Source organism: Trachypithecus francoisi, unplaced genomic scaffold, assembly GCF_009764315.1.
Source record: "Trachypithecus francoisi isolate TF-2019V2 unplaced genomic scaffold, Tfra_2.0 Lachesis_group2, whole genome shotgun sequence".
In the NCBI taxonomy this organism is placed as follows: Eukaryota; Metazoa; Chordata; class Mammalia; order Primates; family Cercopithecidae; genus Trachypithecus; species Trachypithecus francoisi.
In genome coordinates, this window is record NW_022681465.1 from 160,584,470 (window position 1) to 160,607,458 (window position 22,989).

The following is a 22,989-nucleotide window of genomic DNA, read 5'->3' on the forward strand; positions in this document are numbered from 1 at the left end:
CCAACCCATATGTCCATTAACAATAGACTGGATTAAGAAAATGTGGCACATATACACCATGGAATACTATGCAGCCATAAAAAAGGATGAGTTCATGTCCTTTGTAGGGACATGGATGCAGCTGGAAACCATCATTCTGAGCAAACTATCACAAGGACAGAAAACCAAACACCACATGTTGTCACTCATAGGTGGGAATTGAACAACGAGAGCACTTGGACTCAGAAAGGGGAACATCACACACCAGGGCCTGTTGTGGGGTAGGGGGAGGGGAGAGGGATAGCATTAGGAGATATACCTAATGTAAATGACGAGTTAATGGATGCAGCACACCAACACGGCACATGTATACATATGTAACAAACCTGCACGTTGTGCACATGTACCCTAGAACATAAAGTATAAAAAAAATTAAATATAAAAGACAAAAAACTGATTCATATTTTAGTTCCCCTGTTAAAAATGTAAACCCTAAAGGAGCAGTTTCTTTTTTTTTTTGAGACGGAGTCTCACTCTGTCGCCCGGGCTGGAGTGAGTGCAGGGGCCGGATCTCAGCTCACTGCAAGCTCCGTCTCCCGGGTTTACGCCATTCTCCTGCCTCAGCCTCCCGAGTAGCTGGGACTACAGGTGCCTGCCACCTCGCCCAGCTAGTTTTTTGTATTTTTTAGTAGAGATGGGGTTTCACTGTGTTAGCCAGGATGGTCTCGATTTCCTGACCTCGTGATCCGCCCGTCTCGGCCTCCCAAAGTGCTGAGATTACAGGCTTGAGCCACCGCGCCCGGCCAGGAGCAGTTTCACTCATACAGAGACCCTTGTGAAATTTTACTATTTACTGTCCTAACTTATTGTTTGTTCCAAATTAATTAGATAACTGGTCTAACTAGTCTATATCTGAATCAGTAAATGTCTATTCATTTTCAAGGCTTATATCTAGTTAGCATAATCATTTCTTATTTTACAAAATGCCTTAGAACATAAAATCAGGTATTTTTCTCAAAAATTGACTAAATGATATTTTGTTCCTTCGTTATTCATCTGAATAGTTATAAATGCAAGAGAATATAGTGACTCTTTTAATTGTCTTAAACTTTTTTTGTATTTTGTGGTTTTACTCTTTCTTCCTGCTACAATAATTGACTAAATAATATTTTATTAAGTAAATTGACTCAACAATTGACTAAAAGAAAAGAAAATGTGGTACATATGTACTATGGAATACTACACAGCCATAAAAAAGAATGAAATCCTGTCCTTTGCGGCAACACGGAGGCAACTGGAGGCCGTTATCCTGAGTCAATTAATGCAGGAACAGAAAATCAAATAGCACATGTTCTCAGTTATAAGTGGGAGCTAAACATTGGATACTTGTGGACATAAGGATGGCAGCAATAGACACTGAGGACTAGTAGAGCAAGGCAGAAGGGCAAGAGTTGAAAAACGTAATGGTTGGGTTCTGTGCTCACTCTCTGGGTGACAGCATCAGTTGTACCCCAAACCTCAGCGTCATGAGATATATGGATGTAACTCCTGAAAAATGAATAGCCTGCTGTAACTAATAAGAAACAGCTCCTGGCATGTCAGTGCTCCCATTTCTTAGCAGGTGTCCTGTGATTTGTATTGTGTTCAGTTCACCAGATATTTGTCACTTGGTTTGTTTTCTCTTTCCCTTCTTCCCTACCTCATCCACCCCATTAATCTTTTAAATTGTGGAATGTAATGGATATATAAAAGTACATAAAACAATTGTGATGTACTGTTTAAATACATACTGTAAAGATCCCTGTCAGCACTATCTGGTCAAAACAGAACATTGTCATTGCCCCAGTTCACCTGTTATGTCCCTTTTCTGGTTACACTTTTCCCTCCACCTTACTCCTAGAAGTAATTACTCTTCAAACTCTGGAGGTCGTTACTTACTTTGTTTTCTTTATATTTGAAAAACTAAGTATGCACCCCTAGACAAACATTGCCCGTTTTTAACCTCTGTGGAAAAATACAGTAGCTATCTGTGTGTGTGTGAGAGTCGTTGTCTGACTTCTTTTGCTTGTGGTCTATCCATTTTTGCCTATAGCTGAAATTCATTCATTGTGATAAATTTTTCTGGAGTGGAATTGCTGGTATCAGCTTCATTTTTACTGGATTTGTTTGTGTGTATATATTTATACACATATGTAATAAAGTATACACACACATGCAGATATATATATACACACACACATATATATATACATTTTCAAAAAACTTTTCTAAAGAGATTGTACCAATTTATTTTTTTTTATTTTTATTTTTTGAGACAGGGTCTCATTCTGTCACCTAGGGTGGAGTATAGTGGCACGATCACAGCTTGCTGTAGCCCCGACCTTCCAGGCTCAAGCGATCCTTCCACTGCAACCTCTTTAAGTAGCTAGAACTACAGATGCATGCTGCCATGCCTAGCTAATTTTTTTAACTTTTTGTAGAGATGGGGTCTTACTATGTTGTCCAGGTTAGTCTTGAACTCCTGGGCTCAAGTGATCCTCCTACCTTGGACTTCCAAAGTCCTGGGATTACAGGTGTGATCCACTGCACCCAGGAGTTGTACCAGTTTATATTCATACCAACAGCATATGAGAATTTTCACTATACTTGATTGCTCTCCACTTTTTTTTTTTTGTTTTTTGTCTTGTGAGTTCTTTGCTATTATTTAAACGAAAGCCATTTCATTTTTCACATTTCCATATTGGAGAAATAGTAACAAAACTACTTAAAAATGTGGGTTAACCTTATTTTGTCATCTTGGTCCATCACATGAAATCAATACTTATTTTCATTATGTTAAATATGCTTATGTATATTTATTAAGTTAATGCTTTTAAAAATGATATGGGATAACTATATATATATTAAGTGATAGTTACTACTATTATTTTGAAATAAAAATAATTTTGTTTTGCCTTTATTTTCACTTTAAAGTTTTCAGCCATGAACTGGTGATATTTTATATAAAGATCTATATATTATTTAACAATAAGATAATTTTGGGCTTTTATCATATAGGTTTATTTCTAAGAATATATATGGAATATTTATTAATGTAACTCTAATGGATCTTTACTTTTCTTTCAAGTTGGCCTTTACCAGAGTTTGATCCAAGCCAGATTCGACTGATTGTATATCAAGACTGTGAAAGACGAGGGAGAAATGTTTTGTTTGACTCCAGTGTTAAGAGAAAAAATGAGGACATATCAGTATCGGTGAGCATCATCATTGTTTTGGTTGACTTTTAATGTTGAATATTTTGATAATTTCAGTATTATCAAACTGGATAATTGGGGCTGAGACAGAAGAAAATAACTGGATGTTGGGGCTGAGGGAGAAGGAATTGTTTGGTGAATCTAACATTTTGGTTTGAATAGCTGAGGAGTGGTTTGATGCTTAAGAGTCACAGAATTGGAGATGGTCAAGCAGACAGTTGAAATCCAAGGCTAACTACAAATGTGATAAGCATGTCTTATTTGTATTTAGATTGCTAACGACAGCTCAGCAGAACTTGGCTGAGGCTGATTTTTTTAAATTATCTCAATTATTTTTGATTACTTTTTTGACAAGCATTTATTGAAGTTTTTTTTTTTTGTATTTGATAGTATCCTATTGAATTTCAACATATGACCTCTCCTTTACTCTTAATTTTGATTAATGCTATTCATTGTGTGTTTGTGCAGCTTTTCTTTTTTATGTTAAACAGCCCTGTAAGAATGGACTCATGCTGTTTTTTGAACTCTCCTTGCATACCTTTTCTGGGATGATGCTTCATTAGTCTCATTAATTTATCTCCTGCTGATGTATTCCTTCTTCCCTCTCAGCTTTTCTCTTTGCTTGGAAACATTCACAAAGCCTCTTTACCCAACACTAACAAAATATTCTTTACTTTTTCCTTCAGGTTTGTGTTTGTCTAGTTCAGACTACTATAACAAAGTACTGTAGACTGGGTGCCTTAAACAAGAAACTTTTGTTTCTCCTAGCATATTTGGGTTTTTTGTGAGGCCTCTCTTCTGGGTTGCAGACTGCTGACTTCTCACTCTACCCTTACATGGTGGAACGAAGGCAAGAGAACTCTTCACAGTCCTTTGTATAAGGGTACCAACCCCATTCATGAGGACTTCATTCTTATGACCTAATCACCTCCTAAAGTTCCCACCTCCCTGATATCATATGTTGGGTTAGGACGACATATGAATTTTGAGGAGACACAAGCATTCAGTCCATAACAGTGTCCTCTCTCTTTTCCCATCCCGGGCCTCTTTGTCCCTCTCAGTCATCTTTCTTGGTGTCTGTTGGTGTCTCTCATTTTCCCTTTTTCTCTCTATCACTCAGGCTCTCTAGAGTGTCTCTTCTCAGTTCCTCTATCTGTTGGTCTCTCCTTGATCTTCTTCTCTGTCTCTTGGTGTCTCAGTAGTAATATATTGACTCTCTTCTCCAGTTATTACTCAACTTTCTGAAATTTGCCTATAAGTCTACTCTTCTTTTTATTATAAAACTTTCCTAGAAATTCATCAGTGTCTAGAAATCAAACATTGTTGACTACTTCCGGTCTCATTTATTTTATTATGCCTTTATCCTGTGTACTATCTCCCTTAGTTGAAAATTTATCCTCCTTCAGGGTTTATTTTATGACAACTTTATGAATCCTTTCTGATTTTCTCTAGGTAGATTTATTTTCTCCTCCATCAGAATTCTCATAGTTCGTTACTCACATTCATAGCCTTCTATATAATAGCTGTATTTGTATGTGTATTTGTTACTAGACTGGGAAAAAAAAAAACCTTAAAATAAAAAATTGTCCTGTTACTCACCTTTATTTCCTACACTGTACACTGCCTTACATGTGGTAAGTACTTAGGACATATTTTGATCAGTTGTAATTACTGTTAGGAAGTTTATTTTCAAAATCCTGTGAATACTTCCTGAAGATTTTATGTCTTCCTTTTGAACACTACTGTACATATTGAATTACTCATTGTTTGTCCTGGGTTCTATATATGGAAAGAAGGACATTGTGTTGTAAATTTTTTTAAACTTTCTACATTATAATTTGGGTTCATACATAATAATGACGTTATGTTTAAGCATTAGCAGTTTGCTGGATGAAAGTAAATTATTCAGCTTTGCTGTATTTGTACAATATTCTATTTTGCTATGGTAAATGTTGAAGTTACTTCTCATGTTCTTCTTTCTTAGTTTTAAAAAACTTTCCTTAGTTTAAAACAATTTACAAGAGAGAATAAGGACTACAAATACTATTTTGACCATTCGATATACCAAAGCTTTTTATTTTTTTGAGACAGGGTTTTTTGTTGTTGTTGGTGTTTGTTTTCTTGAGACAGGGTCTTGCTCTCTCGCCCAGGCTGGAGTGCAGTGGTAGTCTCAGCTCACTGCAACCTCTGCCTCCCAGGCTCAAGCAATTCTCATGCCTCAGCCTTGCGAGTAGCTGGGATTACAGGTGTGCACCACCACGCCTGGATAATTTTTATATTTTTAGTAGAAATGGGGTTTTGCCATGTTGGCCAGACTGGTCTCGAACTTCTAGGCTCAAGCTGTCCGCCTGCTTTGGCCTCGTAAAGTGCTGGGATTACCAGCGTGAGCCACCTTGCCCGGCCTATTTACCAAAACTTTTATTGAAAACATTCTTTTTAAAAAAATGAGAACATGATGTCACCATGAGTTATAAACAGAAAGTCAAGCTTTAGAATGTGAAGCTTACAAAATTGTTTTACTCTGTTCCCTTTATCAAAAAAAATTAAAACATTTTCTCATTTGGAAACAGCGTCCGTCTGTTCTGCTATGTTGCCCAGGCTGGACTTGAATTCCTGGGATCAAGCAGTCCTTCCTCTTCAGGCTACTTGGGACAGTTTGTTATCAGCCTGAATCTGAATTTTAAGATTATTTTTGAAAAAATGTCATTCAAAAGTTGCCAGGTAGGAGTAGAAGATAGTAATATTTGGGCCCACCCAATATGTTTGAATGTATTTAGTTAAATCAAAATCCTATTGATTGTTTACTTTGAAGCTATTTCAGCATTAAAAATTAGTCATTGTAAAAATACTTATTGAAGTCCTTTTAAATGTGTAAGACACATGGCAGTTTTCCTTGTAAAGATTATAGATTATCATAACTCACTTTGAGTACCTTTTATCTGGAGTGGGAGAGAAGACAATATTTCACAGTGGAATATTGATCCATTTCTGCTTTTGGTTGAACCAAAGAATTGTCAATGAAGACTATAACAGCAGTTTATTAACATAAGCAGATCATTTTTATATTTCCATGCAAAACAGACATTGTTTATGTAGAGTATATTTAATGGGTTTTGGGAGAAAATTAGGAAGCTATGTATTTTATTTCATTTTAAATTCTATACAAAGTGAACTACATAAATGCTTTGATTATGTTTCAGAAACCAAAGTACTTTGCATGCTCAAATAGTGTCTTATATAAGTTGAAATAAAATTGTTAATCAAGTGTATAGCTTTCTCAGAACTCGTTTTTTCAGATCTGTTATATTTTATGAAAAATGACTGTTGAACTATAAAACCCAATTAAAGTGAATTTGTGTAGTGATCTTAAAGAAGTGTTACTGGAAAGGGGTCCGGATCCAGACCCCAAGAGAGAGTTCTTTTGGATCTTGAGCAAGAAATAATTCAGGACAAGTCTGTAAAGTGAAAGCAAGTTTATTAAGAAAGTAAAGGAATAATGAATGGCAACTCCATAGGCAGACCAGCCCCGAGGCCTGCTGATGGTGGATTTTTATGGTTATTTCTTGATTGTATGCTAAACAAGGGGTGAATTATTCATGCCTCCCATTTTTTACACCATATAGGGTAATTTACTGACCTTTCCTGTGGCATTTGTAAACTGTCACGGTGCTGTTGGGAGTGTAGTAGTGAGGACGACCAGAGGTCACTCTTGTCGCCATCTTGGTTTTGGTGCATTTTAGCCAGCTTCTTTACTGCAGCCTTTTTCATCATCAAGGTCTTTATGACCTGTATCAACCTCCTATCTCCTCCTGTGACTTAGAATGCTTTAACCATCTGGGAATGCAGCCCAGTCGGTCTGAGCCTCATTTTACCCAACCCCTATTCAAGATGGAGTTGCTCTGATTGAAACACTTCTGACAGAAGAACCTTCCCATATTAGAAAAAAATATTGAGATGTGGTTTCGATATGAACACTAACATAGCCAAATGGATCCATTGTGATTTTATCACGCTATTTTCCTTATCCTAGACATTGTTTTTATGTCAGCAACAGTGCAATGCTATTTCATGAGCTCCCAGTGAGGTTATATGACCATTCACATATATCAGCTTTCACTGATTGTAAACAAGGATAAAGTTGTACATCAGTAAATTCAGGTAACTCTGGAAAGGTGAATATAGATTTTGAGATACGGGAAATACTCTGAAGCATCATACAGTGCTAATTGAATAGTGAGTCTTATTTATGATATCAAATTTGCACAAGTATTTGGTTAGATAATTGGATTTAAGTTAATATACAGAAATCAGTAAGCTCAATATGTGCAAATAGCTTCCAGTTTGAACACATAAAAGTGAAACATTCATTTAAAATAGATATTAAAATGACAAAGTTGCCTATGCATAAACTTAACAAAATCTATAAGTTTAGAACTTTAAAAGTCTTCTTAGACTGGGCATGGTGGCTCACGCCTATAATCCCAGCACTTTGGGAGGCTGAGGCAGGCGGATCACGAGGTCAGGAGATTGAGACCATCCTGGCTAACACGGCGAAACCCTGTCTCTACTAAAAATACAAAAAATTAGCCAGGCGTGGTGGCAGACGCCTGTACTCCCAGCTGCTCAGGAGGCTGAGACAGGAGAATGGTGTGAAACTGGGAGGCGGAGCTTGTAGTGAGCCAAGATCGCGCCACTGCACTCCAGCCTGGGCGACAGAGCGAGACTCCATCTCAAAAAAAAAAAAAAAAAAATTCTTATTAAGGGACGTAAGAGCATACCTTCACAAATGGAAAGGCAAAACATATTCTATGGCAGTAGTCAATGTTATAAAGTTGTCCAAAGTGCTTTGTAAAATAATGCTATCACAGAAACAGTGTTATCCTTATTTTTGTGTTTGGGGTGGGGGTAGTGTCTGGAACTAAATAGTGGATTCTAAAGTTCAAATGGAAAAAAATTAGCAATGATTGGTTGGAAAACTCTGAAAAAGAAGGGCAGTGAGGATGAGCCAGTCCTATCACATTTGAAAATATACTTCACAGTCTCAGTATTTAAGACTGTGTTATTGACACATAAATAGGCAATAGGCTAATGGAACAAAATGAAGGATCAGAAATACATCCAAATACATGCAGGAATTTTGGTATATGATTAAGGCATCATCTTAAATGGTGTTGAGACAATTAAGCCATGTGGAAGAAAGATTAATTTGGACTCATATTATTACTACTTACTATTATTATTATTTTAGAGATGGGGTCTTGCTATTTTATCCAGGCTGGTCTCAAACTCTTGGGCTCAAGCATGAGTCACTGTGCCCAGCCTTAATTTGGATTCATATCTTACAGTGAACATCAGGATGACACCAAGCATATCAAACATTTAAATATAAAAATATAGAACTATAACATTACAAAAGAAAAAATGAGGGAGTTCCTATATATCTGTGCAGTGAAAAAGGTATTCTAGGCTGGGTGCAGTGACTCACGCCTGTAAATCCAGCACTTTGGGAGGCCAAGATGGGTGAATCACTTGAGGCCAGGTGTTTGAGACCAGTCTGGCCAACATAGGAAGACCCCGTCTCTACAAAAAACATAAAAATTAGCTGGGTGTGGTGCTGAGTGTCTGTAGTCCTAGCTGCTGGGAGACTGAGGCAGAAGAATTGCTTGAGTCCAGGAAGTGGGGGTTGCAATGAGTCAGGATCACACTACTTTACTCTAGCCTAAGTGACAAAGCAAGGCCCTCTCCCCCGCCTGCCAAAAAAAGAAAAAGAAAAAAGGCCAGATGTAGTGGCTCATGCCTGTAATCGCAGCACTTTGGGAGGCTGAAAGGCTGAATCACATGAGGTCAGGAGTTCAAGATCAGCTTGACTAACATGGTGAAACCCCATCTCTGCTAAAAAAAAGTACAATAATTAGCCGGGTGTGGTGGCACACGCCTGTAGTTTCATCTACTAGGGAGGCTGAGACATAGTAATTGCTTGATCACAGGAGGCAGAGGCTACAGTGAGCCAAGATTGCAGTCATGCCACTGCACTGCAGGCTGGGCAACAGAGCGAGACTCTTTGTCTCAAGCAAAGATATTTCTGACTATGAGTTAAAATTCAGAAGCCATAAAGTAAAAGATTGACAAATTTGACAGCCTTTTTTTTTTTAAACTTGCATGATAAAACAAACAAAACAACACCATAAGGAAAGTTAAAAGACAAATGGCAACCTGGGAAAACACTTTGACAATATAAAATGCCAATGTTAATATAACAGTGGTCCTAGAAATCAAGAACCACTCAGTAGATAATTGAGTGAAGGACAAGAGCAGAGTGTTGATATACAAATTGCTATTACACGTTTAATAAAATCTTACATTTATAAGATCCTCTCCCTTATCCATAATTAAGAAATGAAAATCAAAACTGTATTGAAGCTGGGCGTGGTGACACATGCCTGTAGTCCCAGCTACTCAGGAGGCTGAGGTGGGAGGATCGCTTGAGCTCAGGAATTTGAGGCCAGCCTGGGCAATATAGTGAGAACTCATCTCTTAAAAATAACAGCAAGAAAACCTATACTGAGATTTCAGGTCTTTCCTTTTTTAATGACAAAAACTAATGCCTGATGATCTGAGGTTGAACAGTTTCATCCTGAAACCATATCCCCACTACACTACCCCAGTCTGCAGAAAAATTGTCTTGCATTAAACTGGTGCCTGGTGCCAAAAAGGTTGGCAACCGCTGTTGAGCACTAGGGAATACAGGTGAATAAAAAAAGACATAGTCCTTTTCCTCATAGAACTAACAATCTGACAGGAGAAAGAGACATTTAACAGATAATTACACAAGTATGTGTAATGAAATGTATATTTCAAGTATGTCTAATGAAAGTAATAATGATAGCAGCAGCTAACTTACGTTAGTACTTACTACCTTTAAATGTAAAGAGTAAATTATGTAAAACAGAAGAGTACTATCATTATTCCAATTTACAGATGAAGAGGTTAAAGGATGACAATGTTTTAGTGAATTGCCATGAAAGGACTTCATTTAGTCTAGTGAGATAAGAAAGTGATGTTTTAAGCTTAGACTATGGGGGAAAAATGCGTAAGAGTTAAGGTGAAAGAGGAAGCACTTGAGAGAGCTGGAAAGACATTCCAGGCTGAGGTAACCATGTATGTCCAGTCTTTGAAACAAAAGGCAGTTTGCTAGAGGAAGAAAAGGGGCATACTTCAGTTCTAGGACTAAAGCATAAAAACATGCCTAAAAGTGTGTACAAAAGGATGCACATACACACACATACTATTCTCCCATCAGCTCCTCAGCTGTTGTTTCTCTACTCCCTCCCATCTTGAAGTCGTGGCTTTTCTGAAACCAAACAGCAACAACTACAGTGGCGGATGGTCCTGTAATGGGGGTACAAGGTGCAGTCAACAACAATCCCTCATGTAAGCACAGGACTTCTATAAGCAGGAATTGTAGGAAAAAGGGTTCAGTTTCGTATTATTTTACTTTGTTATCTCAGATAAGTGGTGCCATACTTTATGTCTAACCCACGAAAACAAATACCTTCAAATTATGCAAAAAAAGTTATAAATGTTACTGAAAAACACAACTGTCTTTCTCTAACTAGGTTATAATTTTTATTAACTTTTTGAAACAATCACAAATAAGTTGCAAGTTCAATACAGAGAACTTTTGCTTTACTGAACGGAATGAGAGTAAACTGCGTACTTGATAACCCATCAACTTTGAATATTTCAATGTGTATTTCCTAAAAACATGAACTTTCTTCTGCGTAACCACAATACAGCAAAAATTCAGGAAATCTTTGATATATTATAACCTCAGATCCCATTAAAACTTGACAGATTTTCCACATAACATCCTGGATAACAAAAGGATCCAGTTGAGAATCTTGCATTGCATTTATTTGTTGTATCTCTTTAGAGATAGATCCCTCGTGTGCACAATTCAGAATAAGATTCGAACTCCTATGAGGAACTAATGCTGAGGCTGATGTGACAGGAGATGGAGTGCAGGCGGTAATGCTCACTTGCCCACTGCTCACCACCTGCCATGTGGCCCGGTTCCTAACAGGCCATGGACTGGCACTGGTCAGCAGCCACCCCCTGGCTTAGAACACATAGTACTTAAATACTTTTGTTGACTGATGAAATGGTGGTTTGTGATAGTGGATAAGTCAAGCCAACTGGGTTTAGATAACAGATTTACTAGCTCTTGTAACCTTGATGAAGTTATTTAACCTGTTTGAGCGTCACGTTTCTCATCTGTAAAATAGGGTTAATAATATCTACTACGCTCAGTATTAGAGAAAATGTACATTAAGGCCTGGCATTTTGTTGGTGATCAATAAGTAATAAGGTTATTAAGATGTGGCGAAGGAGACCCATAGTAAAAATACCCATACTTTTATCAAGTGTTGAAACATACATGGAAATATCTGGTGAAGTCCCTGACTTCAATTATGTTAGTCCCTCATTTTAACTGTTTTCTAATAACAGTTATATCTAGGTTGAATGCAGTGGCTCACACCTGTAATCCCAGCACTTTGGGAGGCCAAAGTGGGAGGATTACTTTAGCCCAGGAGTTTGACACCAGCCTGGGCAACATGATGAGACCTTGTCTCTACAAAAAGTAAAATTAGCTGGATGTGGTGGCATATGCCTGTAGACCCAGCTCTGTGGGGATAGCTAGGATACTATATTATACATAATATGTATTATATATATGTGTATGTAAAATATATATATACACACACACAGACATTTCTTTAAGTGTTGTTAGGTAGGGTTTTTCTTCCCATTAAACAAGTAACAAATTAAGGTTTAGAGAGGTCAGTTAACTTGCTCAAGGATCCAGGTTTTGAACTCATATCTAGTTCTAAAGCTTTTATTATTTTTACTTTAAGTTTTTGGTTAGAGATAATTGGAGACTACTACATGCAATTTTTAATGATGCCTTTGGTGATGTTGATAACTAGAAAACAATCAGTCTTCAGTAAATTTGACTTTAGTCAGATTATTTGTTCTAAAAACCTGCCTGAGGTTTGTTAAATGGAAGAATGGACGTACTGGTAACTGTGATAAAGCAATGGAATACTTTTAGGAATATCACAGATGTTGGTGGATTGTAACTTTGGTAGTTGTTAGCAGTGAAAGATGTTGGGGAGGAAAAAGAGAAAGAGGAATAAAAAAAAAGAAATACATTTTTCTTCCATACTAGACTGCACATTCATCTGGTCTTAAGTTCACTCTCTCATTAAAAATTTAAATATTGCATGACTATATTCTCATTTCAATAGAATAAACATATGTATTTATGTATAGTTAAATATAAAAATCTCATTTGCATTTCTCCTTTCATCCCTGCATTTCTCCCCAGAAAAATAGGTAGTTTTTTTATAACAATGTTACTTACATTTACTTGGGTTTATTATTATATTTAAATGAATGAATAAGTATTTTTTAAATGGTCTCAGTTTTAATTTCTAATATGGGAAAATATTGATAATTGTAACCTATGTACACAAAAGACTCCTGGGATCCTCGATAACTTGTAAGAACATTAAGGGTTGTTTTGTTTGTTTGCTTTTTTTTTTTTTTTTGGAGACAGAGTCTCACTCTGTCACCCAGGCTGGAGTGCTGTGGTACAATCTCAGCTCACTGCAACCTTCGTCTCCCAGGTTCAAAAGATTCTTGTGCCTCAGCTTCCCAAGTAGCTGGAATTACAGGCATGTGCCACCACGCCCAGCTAATTTTTGTCTTTACTTTAGTGTAGAGATGGGGTTTCTCGCTGTTGGTCGGTCTGGTCTTGAACTCTTGGTCTCAGGTGATCCGCCTGCCTCAGCCTCCCAAAGTGCTGAGATTACAGGTGTGACCCACCGTGCCTGGCCCATAAAGGGGTTTTGAGACCAAATAATTTGAAAACTACTGCAATATATTATTACATTGGTATTAATGAACATCGTGTAGGCCATGGTAATCTAGAAAATTCTCAGGATGTAATAATGTTGGCCAGAAATAACAAACCCCACAGATACTATTCTGGTTATAAGACAAAAAATAGAAAATAATACTGGAGAAAATATACCAAATGCAAATAGCCATATTAAGGTTGTATTATTTTGAGTTATTTCATTCTTGTTTTTTCCAAAGGTTTTTATACTTTGATGAAATTGGTATATGGTTAAAAATCTGTTAAAATATGAATGGAAATATTATCTGTATTTCAGAAACTCTGCAGTGATGCTCAAGTTAAAGTCTTTGGGAAATGCTGCCAACTGAAACCTGGAGGAGACAGTTCTTCCTCTTTAGATAGTTCTGTGACTTCATCTTCTGATATAAAAGACCAGTGTCTTAAGTACCAGGTAAGATCATTGATGTCATTTATTTATTAATTCATTTATAAATATTTTTGAACATCATCCAATGAACTGTGGAGATATAATAGCAATTAGTCCTTATCTTCCTAGAGCTTGCATTGAAGCTGGAGTGACAGATAAGTAAGTTTATGAACTTTGACAAATCTTAGAATAGGAGAAGTAGAGAGCTGTAGGTGTAGGTTGCACAAGTATTTTCTCCTTATATTTCCCAATTCAGATTTAGATTGGGTTATCAGAATAATTTCTTGTTTTACATATTTTTTCATTATTTATGAAGATAAATACAAAATACCAATACAGTTTCAGTTTTATGAAATTAAAGTATGATTGGAAGTATACATAACACACAGTGTTATTTTTCAAAAGTAATGTGACTTCTTGTAAAACATGGAATTAAACGTATTAGTAAGTATAATACATAGGAACTTCTCTAAATGTATTACATTTTGTGTAATATCGGTGTTTGGTCTAATGCTCAGCAAGTGTCGTCTGATGTAAATTTATTTGTGTCATCCACGTTTGCATTAATCACAAGTATTTTATATTTATACAGTATCAAAAATAGAATCTGGCTTTTTAATTACTGGTAATGAAATGATTGTGTTCTGATAGAAATTGATCTTTGTACCTAATCCATGGGACAAACTATGTGAAAAGAGTCTGAAATTACTAAACTCTAGATGGATTTACTGCACAGTTCCCCCTGCCTTTTTCTATTCTACCTCCCCTTTAGGCATGATATCTTAACAAATCCATAATAGTACTGTGCCATACAACACCATCATGACTTACACCATTTTGCACAACTTTGAAAGTTTTATGATTTTTAAAAAATGTAGCCATGTGAGCTGGGCACGGTGACTCATGCCTGTAATCCCAGCAGTTTGGGAGACTGAGACAGGCAGATCACCTGAGGTTGGGAGTTCGAGACCAGCCAGACCAACATGGAGAAACCCCATCTCTACTAAAAATATAGAAATAAGCATGGTGGCACATGCCTGTAATCCTAGCTACTCAGGAGGCTGGGGCGGGAGAATCGCTTGAACCTGGGAGGCGGATGTTGTGGTGAGCCAAGATTGCACCATTGCACTCCAGCCTGGACAACAAGAGCGAAACTCTGTCTCAAAAAAAAAAATAAAAAAAAAAATTAGCCATGTGTGTAGTGTGAGCCTGTAGTCGCAGCTACTCAGGAGGCTGAGGTGGGAGGATTGCTTGAGCCCAGAAGTTCTAGGATGTGGTGAGTTATGATCATGCCATAGCAACCCAGCCTGGGTGACAGAGTGAGGCCTTGTCTCAAAAAAAAATATGTATATAGGGTGGCTGGCAAGATGGCCAAATAGGAACAGCTCTGGTCTGTAGCTCCCAGCAAGATGAAAGCAGAAGGCATGTGATTTCTGCATTTCCAACTGAGTGGAAACAAAGCTGCTGGAAAGTTAGAACTGGGCGGAGCTCATCGCAGCTCAGCAAAGCCACTGTAGCCAGACTGCCTCTCTAGATTCCTCCTGTCTGGGCAGGGCGTCTCTGAAAGAAAGGCAGCAGCCCCAGTCAGGGGCTTATAGATAGAACTCCCATCTCCCTGGGACAGAGCACCTGGAGGAAGAGGTGGCCCTGGGCGCAACCTCAGCAGACTTAAATGTCCCTGCCTGCTAGCTCTGAAGAGAACAGTGGATCTCCCAGCACAGCGTTCAAGCTCTGGTAAGGGACAGACTACCTCCTCAAGTGGGTCCCTGACCCCTATGACTCCTCACTGGGAGACACCTCCCAACAAGGGTCAACAGACATCTCATAGAGGAGAGCTCTGGCTGGCATGTGGCAGGTGCCCCGCTGGGATGAAGCTTCCAGAGGAAGGAACAGGCAGGAATCTTTGCTGTTCTGTGGCCTCCACTGGTGATACCCAGGCAAACAGGGTCTGGAGTGGACCTCCAGCAGACACCTGCGAACCTGCAGTAGAGGGGCCTGACTGGTAGAAGGAAAATTAACAAACAGAAAGAAATAGCATCAACATCAACAAAAAGGACATCCCCATGAAAACCCCATCTGAAGGTCACCAGCATCAAAGAACAAAGATAGATACATCCACAAAGATGAGGAAAAACCAGCATAAAAAGGCTGAAAATTCCAAACACCAGAATGCCTCTCCTCCTCAAAAGGATCACAACACCTTGCCAGCAAGGGGACAAAACTGGATGGAGGATGAGTTTGACAAGTTGACAGAAGTAAGCTTCAGGAGATAGGTAGAAACAAACTCCTCTGAGCTAAAGGAGCATCTTCTAACTCAATGCAAGAAAGCTGAGAACCTGGAAAAAAGGTTAGATAAATTGCTAACTGGAATAACCAGTTTAGAGAAGAACATGAATGACCTGATGGAGCTGAAAAACACAGCAGGAGAACTTCGTGAAGCATACACAAGCATCAATAGCTGAATCAGTCAAGCGGGAGAAAGTATATCAGAGATTGAAGATCAACTTTATGAAATAAAAAGTGAAGACAAAATTAGAGAAAAAATAATGAAAAGGAACAAACAAAGCCTCCAAGAAATACGGTACTATGTGAAAAGACCAAACCTACGTTTGATTAGTGTGCCTGAAAGTGACAGGGAGAATGGAACCAAGTTGGAAAACACTCTTCAGGATATTATCCAGGAGAACTTCCCCAACCTAGCAAGACAGGCCAACATTAAAATTCAGGAAATACAGAGAATGCCACAAAGATAGTGCTTGAGAAGAGCAACCCTCAGACACATAATTGTCAGATTCACCGAGGTTGAAATGAAGGAAAAAATGTTAAGGGCAGCCAGAGAGAAAGTTTGGGTTATACACAAAGGGAAGCCCATCAGACTAACAGTGGATCTCTCTGCAGAAACTCTGAAGCCAGAAGAGAGTCAGGGGCCAATATTCAACATTCTTAAAAGAATTTTCAACCCAGAATTTCATATCCAGCCAAACTAAGCTTCATAAGTGAAGGAGAAATAAAATTCTTTCCAGATGAGCAAATGCTGAGAGATTTTGTCACCACCAGGCCTGCTTCCTGAAGGAAGCACTAAATATGGAAAGGAAAAAACAGTACCAGCCACTGCAAAAACATATGAAATTGTAAACACTGTTGACACTAAGAAGAAACGGCATCAACAATGCATCATAATGACAGGATCAAATTCACACATAACAATATTAACCTTAAATATAAATGGACTAAATGCCCCCATTAAAAGACACAGACTGGCAAATTGGATAACGAGTCAAGACCCATCAGTGTGCTGTATTCAGGAGACCCATCTCATGTGCAAAGACACATATAGGCTCAAAATAAAAGGAAGGAGAAATATTTACCAAGCAAATGGAAAGCAAAAAAAAAAAAAGCAGGGGTTGCAATCCTAGTCTCTGATAAAACAGACTTTAAACCAGCGAAGATTAAAAAAAAAAAAAAAAGACAAGGGCATTACATAATGGTAAAGGGATCAATGCAACAATAGGGATCGGTGCAACAAGAAGAGCTAACTATTGTAAATATATATGCATCCAATACAAGAGCACCCAGATTCATAAAGCAAGTTCTTAGAGACCTACAAAGAAACTGAGACTCCCACACAATAATAGTGGGAGACTTTAACACTTGACTGTCAATATTAGATCAATAAGACAGAAAATTAACAAGGATGTTCAGGACTTGAACTCAGCTCTGGACCAAGCGGACCTAATAGACATCTACAGAACTCTCCACCTCAAATCAACAGAATATACATTCTTCTCAGCACCACATCACACTTATTCTAAAGTTGACCACATAATTGGCAGTAAAACACTCGCCAGCGAATGCAAAAGAACGGAAATCATAACAAACAGTCTCTCAGACCACAGTGCAACCAAATTAGATCTCAGGATTAAGAAACTCACTCAAACCACACAACTACTTAGAAACTGAATGACCTGCTCCTGAATGACTACTGGGTAAATAACAAACTGAAGTCAGAAATAAATAAGTTTGAACAAAGACACACCGTACCAGAATCTCTGGGACTCAGCTAAAGCAGTGTTTAGAGGGAAGTCTATACCACTAAATGCCCACAGGAGAAAGTGGGAAAGATCAAAAACTGACACTCTAACATCATAATTAAAAGAACTAGAGAAGAAAAAGCAAATTCAAAAGCTAGCAGAAGACAAGAAATAACTAAGATCAGAGCAGAACTGAAGGAGATAGGGACAGGAAAAACCCTTTAAAAAAATCAATGAATCCAGGAGCTGGTTGTTTGAAAAATTAACAACATAGATAGACCACTAGCCAGACTAATAAAGAGGAAAAGAGAGAAGAATCAAATAGACACAATAAGAAATGATAAAGGGGATATCACCACTGATCCCACAGAAATACAAACTTCCATCATAGAATACAATAAACACCTTTACTCAAATAAACTAGAAAATCTAGAAGAAATGGATAAATTCCTGGACATATACACCCTCCCCAGACTAAACCAGGAAGAAGTCAAACCCCTGAATAGACCAATAGCAAGTTCTGAAATTGAGGCAGTAATTAATAGCCTACCAAGCAAAAAAGGTCCAGAACCAGATGAATTCATAGCCGAATTCTATCAGAGGTACAAAGAGGAGCTGGAGCTGGTACCATTCCTTCTGAAACTATTCCAATCAATAGAAAAAGAGGAAATCCTCCGTAACTAATTTTATGAGACCAGCATCATCCTGATACCAAAACCTGTCAGAGACAACAACAGAAAAAGAAAATTTCAGGCGAGTATCCTAATGAACATCAGTGGGAAAATCCACAATAAAATACTGGCAAACCAAATCCAGCAGCACGTCCAAAAGCCTATCCACCACAATCAGTTTGGCTTCATCCTTGGGATGCAAGTCTGGTTCAACGTATGCAAATCAATAAACGTAATCCATCACATGAACAGAACCAATGACAAAAATCACATGATTATCTCAATAGATGCAGAGAAGGCCTTCGATAAAATTCAACACCCTATCATGCTAAAAACTCTCAATAAACTAGGTATTGGTGGAGCGTATCTCAAAATACGTTCCATCAATACCTATTTATGACAAACCATAGCCAGCATCATCCCGAATGGGCAAACGCTGGAAGCATTCACTTTGAAAACCAGCACAAGATAAGGATGCCCTTTCTCACCACTCCTATTCAACATAGTATTGGAAATTCTGGCCAGGGCAATCAGGCAAGAGAAAGAAATAAAGCGTATTCAAATAGGAAGAGAGGAAGTCAAATTGTCCCTGTTTGCAGATGATATGATTGTATATTCAGAAAACCCGATCGTCTCAGCCCAAAATCTCCTTAAGCTGATAAGCAACTTCAGTAAAGTCTCAGGATACAAAATCAATGTGCAAAAATCACAGGCATTCCTATACACCAATAATAGACAAACAGAGAGCCAAATCATGAGTGAACTCCCATTCACAATTACTGCAAAGAGAATAAAATACCTAGAAATCCAACTTACAAGGGATGTGAAAGACCTCTTCAAGGAGAACTACAAACCACTGCTCAAGGAAAAAGAGAGGATACAAACAAATGGAAAAACATTTCATGCTTATGGATAGGAAGAATCAGTATCGTGAAAATGGCCATCATGCCTATAGTAATTCATAGATTCAATGCTGTCCCCATCAATCTACCATTGACTTTCTTCACAGAATTAGAAAATCTACTTTAAATTTCATATGGAACCAAGAAAGAGCCTGTATAGCCAAGAAAATCCTAAGCAAAAAGAACAAAACTGGAGGCATCACGCTACCTGACTTCAAACTATACTACAAGGCTAAAGTAACCAAAACAGCATTGTCCTGGTACCAAAATAGATACATAGATCAGTGGAACAGAACAGAGGCCTCAGAAATAACGCCACACAACAACAACCATCTGATCTTCGACAAACCTGACAAAAACAATAAATGGTGTTGGGGAAAACTTACTAGCCTTATGCAGAAAACTGAAACTGGATCCCTTCCTTACACCTTATACAAAAATTAACTCAAGATGGATTAAAGACTTAAACGTAAGACCTAAAACCATAAAAACCCTAGAAGAAAACCTAGGCAATACCATTCAGGACATAGGCATGGACAAAGACTATGACTAAAACACCAAAAGCAATGGCAACAAAAGCCAAAATTGACAAATGAGTTCTAATTAAAGAGCTTCTGCACAGCAAAAGAAAGTATCATCAGAGTCAACAGGCAACCTGCAGAATGGGAGAAAACTTTTGCAATCTATCCATCTGACAAAGGACTAATATCCAGAATCTACAAGGAACTTAAACAAATTTACAAGAAACAAACAATGCTATCAAAAAGTGGATGAAGGATACAAACGGACACTTCTCAAAAGAAGACATTTATACAGCCAGCAAACATGAAAAAAAGCTCATTATCACTGGTCGTTAAAGAAACGCAAATCAAAACCATAATGAGATAAGCATGGCAATCATTAAAAAGGCAGGAAACAACAGATACTGGAGAGGATGTGGAGAAATAGGAACCCTTTTACACTGTTGGTGGGAGTGTAAATTAGTTCTACCATTATGGAAGACAGTGTGGCAATGCCTCAAGGATCTAGATCCAGAAATACCCTTTGACCCAGCAATCCCATTACTGGGTATATACCCAAAGGATTATAAATCATTCTAGTATAGAGACAGATGGATACGTATGTTTATTGCAGCACATTTACAATAGCAAAGACTTGGAACCAACCCAGATGTCCATCAGTGATAGACTGGATAAAGAATATGTGGCACATACATATACACTATGGAATACTGTGCAGCCATGAAAAAGGATGAGTTCATGTCCTTTGCAGGGATGTGGATGAAGCTGGAAACCATCATTTTCAGCAAACTAACACAAGAACAGAAAACCAACACCACATGTTCTCGCTCATAAGTGGGAGTTAAACAATGAAAGCACATGGACACAGGGAGGGGAACATCACACACTGGGGCCTGTTGGGGGTTGGGGGGCTAGGGGAGGAATAGCATTAGGAAAAATACCTAATGTAGATGACAGGTTGATGGATGCAGCAAACCACCATGGCACATGTATACCTATTTAACAAACCTGCACATTCTACACATGTATCCCAGAACTAAGAAGCATAATAATAATTTTTTAAAAATGTATATAATTTTAGGTAAGTGGAACATATTCTTTGAGTTACACAGGGTTTAACAGATTATTAGGTTTCAGGAATGAGTACTTAGAATAGACCTTTTAAATAAGACATTTTTAAAAAGGCAATAATGATAATAGCATCCTTTTAATTATAAGTTTCGTTGTAGATTATGTCACATTAAAATACATAGCTTGCCAGTCACATTCATGGTAACTATTTAATATATGTTAGAACAGACAAAGAGAACCTTAATAGTAAACTATATGGTGTCATAAAATTTACATAGCAATTTATTAATATTTTTACTGTATTTTGCTTCTGGGGATTATTTTGTTTGTGTAATAGTAAGATCTATAAATGCCTTGGTATTTAAATTTGTATAGCTTGCTTAATACAAGAAATAATAAATTTAGTCAAAATAACAATGGAGTTAGACACATTATGGAGCTTGTAAGGGAAGACTACCATGTCTGTCATTAGCCAGAAGTAATTTAGGTTGCCAAGTAATACTGGCATTGATTTTTTTAAAAAAGCTATTTTATCATTAAAAAAATTATTCAACTCCATTTCTGAAATGTTCTCAGTACCCAGGCCTCTGTGTCTTACAATAAAAATTTTATCTTAACGAAATCTCAAGAATAAATTAGTTGCTTTCTATATTAGTAACCTAGGTATGACAGAAATGACTTTTTTCTTAAAAATTAACTTTGTGGGCCAGGCGCGGTGGCTCATGCCTGTAATCCCAGCACTTTGGGAGGTCAAGGTGGGCGGATCACAAGGGCAAGAGATTGTTATCATCCTGGCCAAAATGGTGAAACCCCGTCTCTACTAAAAATACAAAAATTAGTTGGTTTTGGTGGCGTGCACATGTAGTCCCAGCTACTCTGGAAGCTGAGGCAGGAGAATTACTTGAAACCCGGGAGGTGGAGGTTGCAGTGAGCCAAGATCGTGCCATTGCAATCCAGCCTGGGAGACAAGAGCAAGATTCCATCTCAAGTAATAATAATAATAATAATAATAATGTTTGTGCTCTTATTAGACCAAAATTAAGAGTATAGCTCTGAGAAGGAAAAAAAACATGTAAATGAACATATATGAAACTGATATAAAAATAGCCATGTATTAAAAAAATGTGTTGCTACTTGAAAGTGTCTTTTAAAGAAAGGTACAAATATTTAAACATAGGGATTGTCTTAACCCTAATAATAGGACAATTTAGGATAGGTAGTAAACAGACAAAGGAGTAAAAGAGTCACATGATAAAATGAAAAACAGTGTGCAGCTGTATATCCTGGTCTCCAGTTGTAAAATGGGGATTCTCTTCACTTTATGGTTATTAGAATTTTCCTAAATATTTTAGAAACCATTAATTTTTTTATTTTATATAATTGCATCAAAGGATGGTATTGGGACACTCTCTAAACAGTGGCTTAAACAAATTAGGGATTGTGTTCCTGACATGATAACCCTAAAAATGTACTATCTAGGTATGATACTGGGCTTCAAGATACCCTCAGAGACCATGGTTCCCTTATCTTTCTACTTGGAGTTAATGTGTACTTATTGCCTTGTTGTTATAATATGACATCTCCATCTGTAGTGACTTCCATTTACATCTTACTGACCAGGCCTGTGTCAAATGCATGTAAATGAGTACTGAAAATTGCTACTTCAACCATAACACTAACCTTTTAAGTATAAAAATTATTCTAAATCTCCTATCTTCAAGTGAGCCTGTGAAATGAAATTTTTTTCAGTTGTGCACATTAGTTCCCTAAAACAAACTGGACTTCAAAAAATGAGGAAGAATTAGAGAACAGATACTTGGTAGGTAAATAGTGATATTTGCCATGATATCTAAATAGTATCCCAATGGATAAGTTCAATCTTTAACTGTTGTCTGACTCCTGTGAAGACAAAGAATAATGAAAGAGAATAACTTTTTAATCAGGAGATTCTTTGGAAACAAGACATTCTAATGTTTCCAGGAAGTCTTGCTCTGTCGTCCAGGCTGGAGTGCAGTGGCCCGATCTCCACTCACTATAACTTCTGCCTCCTGGGCTCAAGCAATTCTCCTGCCTCAGCCTCCCGAGTAGCCGGGATTACAGGCGTGCACCACCACACCCAGCTAATTTTTTGTATTTTTAGCAGAGACGGGGTTTCACCATGTTGGCCAGGCTGGTTTCAAACTCCTGACCTCGTGATCCTTTCGCCTCGGC

The 22,989-nt window shown here is 37.7% G+C and overlaps 1 protein-coding gene across 3 annotated transcripts in view; it reads left to right on the plus strand.

Annotated features, from left to right (window-relative positions):
- FNIP1 (folliculin interacting protein 1) overlaps nt 1-22,989 on the plus strand; it is a 155,126-nt gene that overhangs the window by 52,528 nt on the left and 79,609 nt on the right. For all 3 annotated transcript variants that reach the window (XM_033181332.1, XM_033181335.1, XM_033181334.1), the window contains exons 2-3: nt 3,107-3,233; nt 13,472-13,606. In XM_033181332.1, the coding sequence (XP_033037223.1) occupies nt 3,107-3,233; nt 13,472-13,606 (262 nt within the window). The remainder of the gene's footprint in view (nt 1-3,106; nt 3,234-13,471; nt 13,607-22,989) is intronic.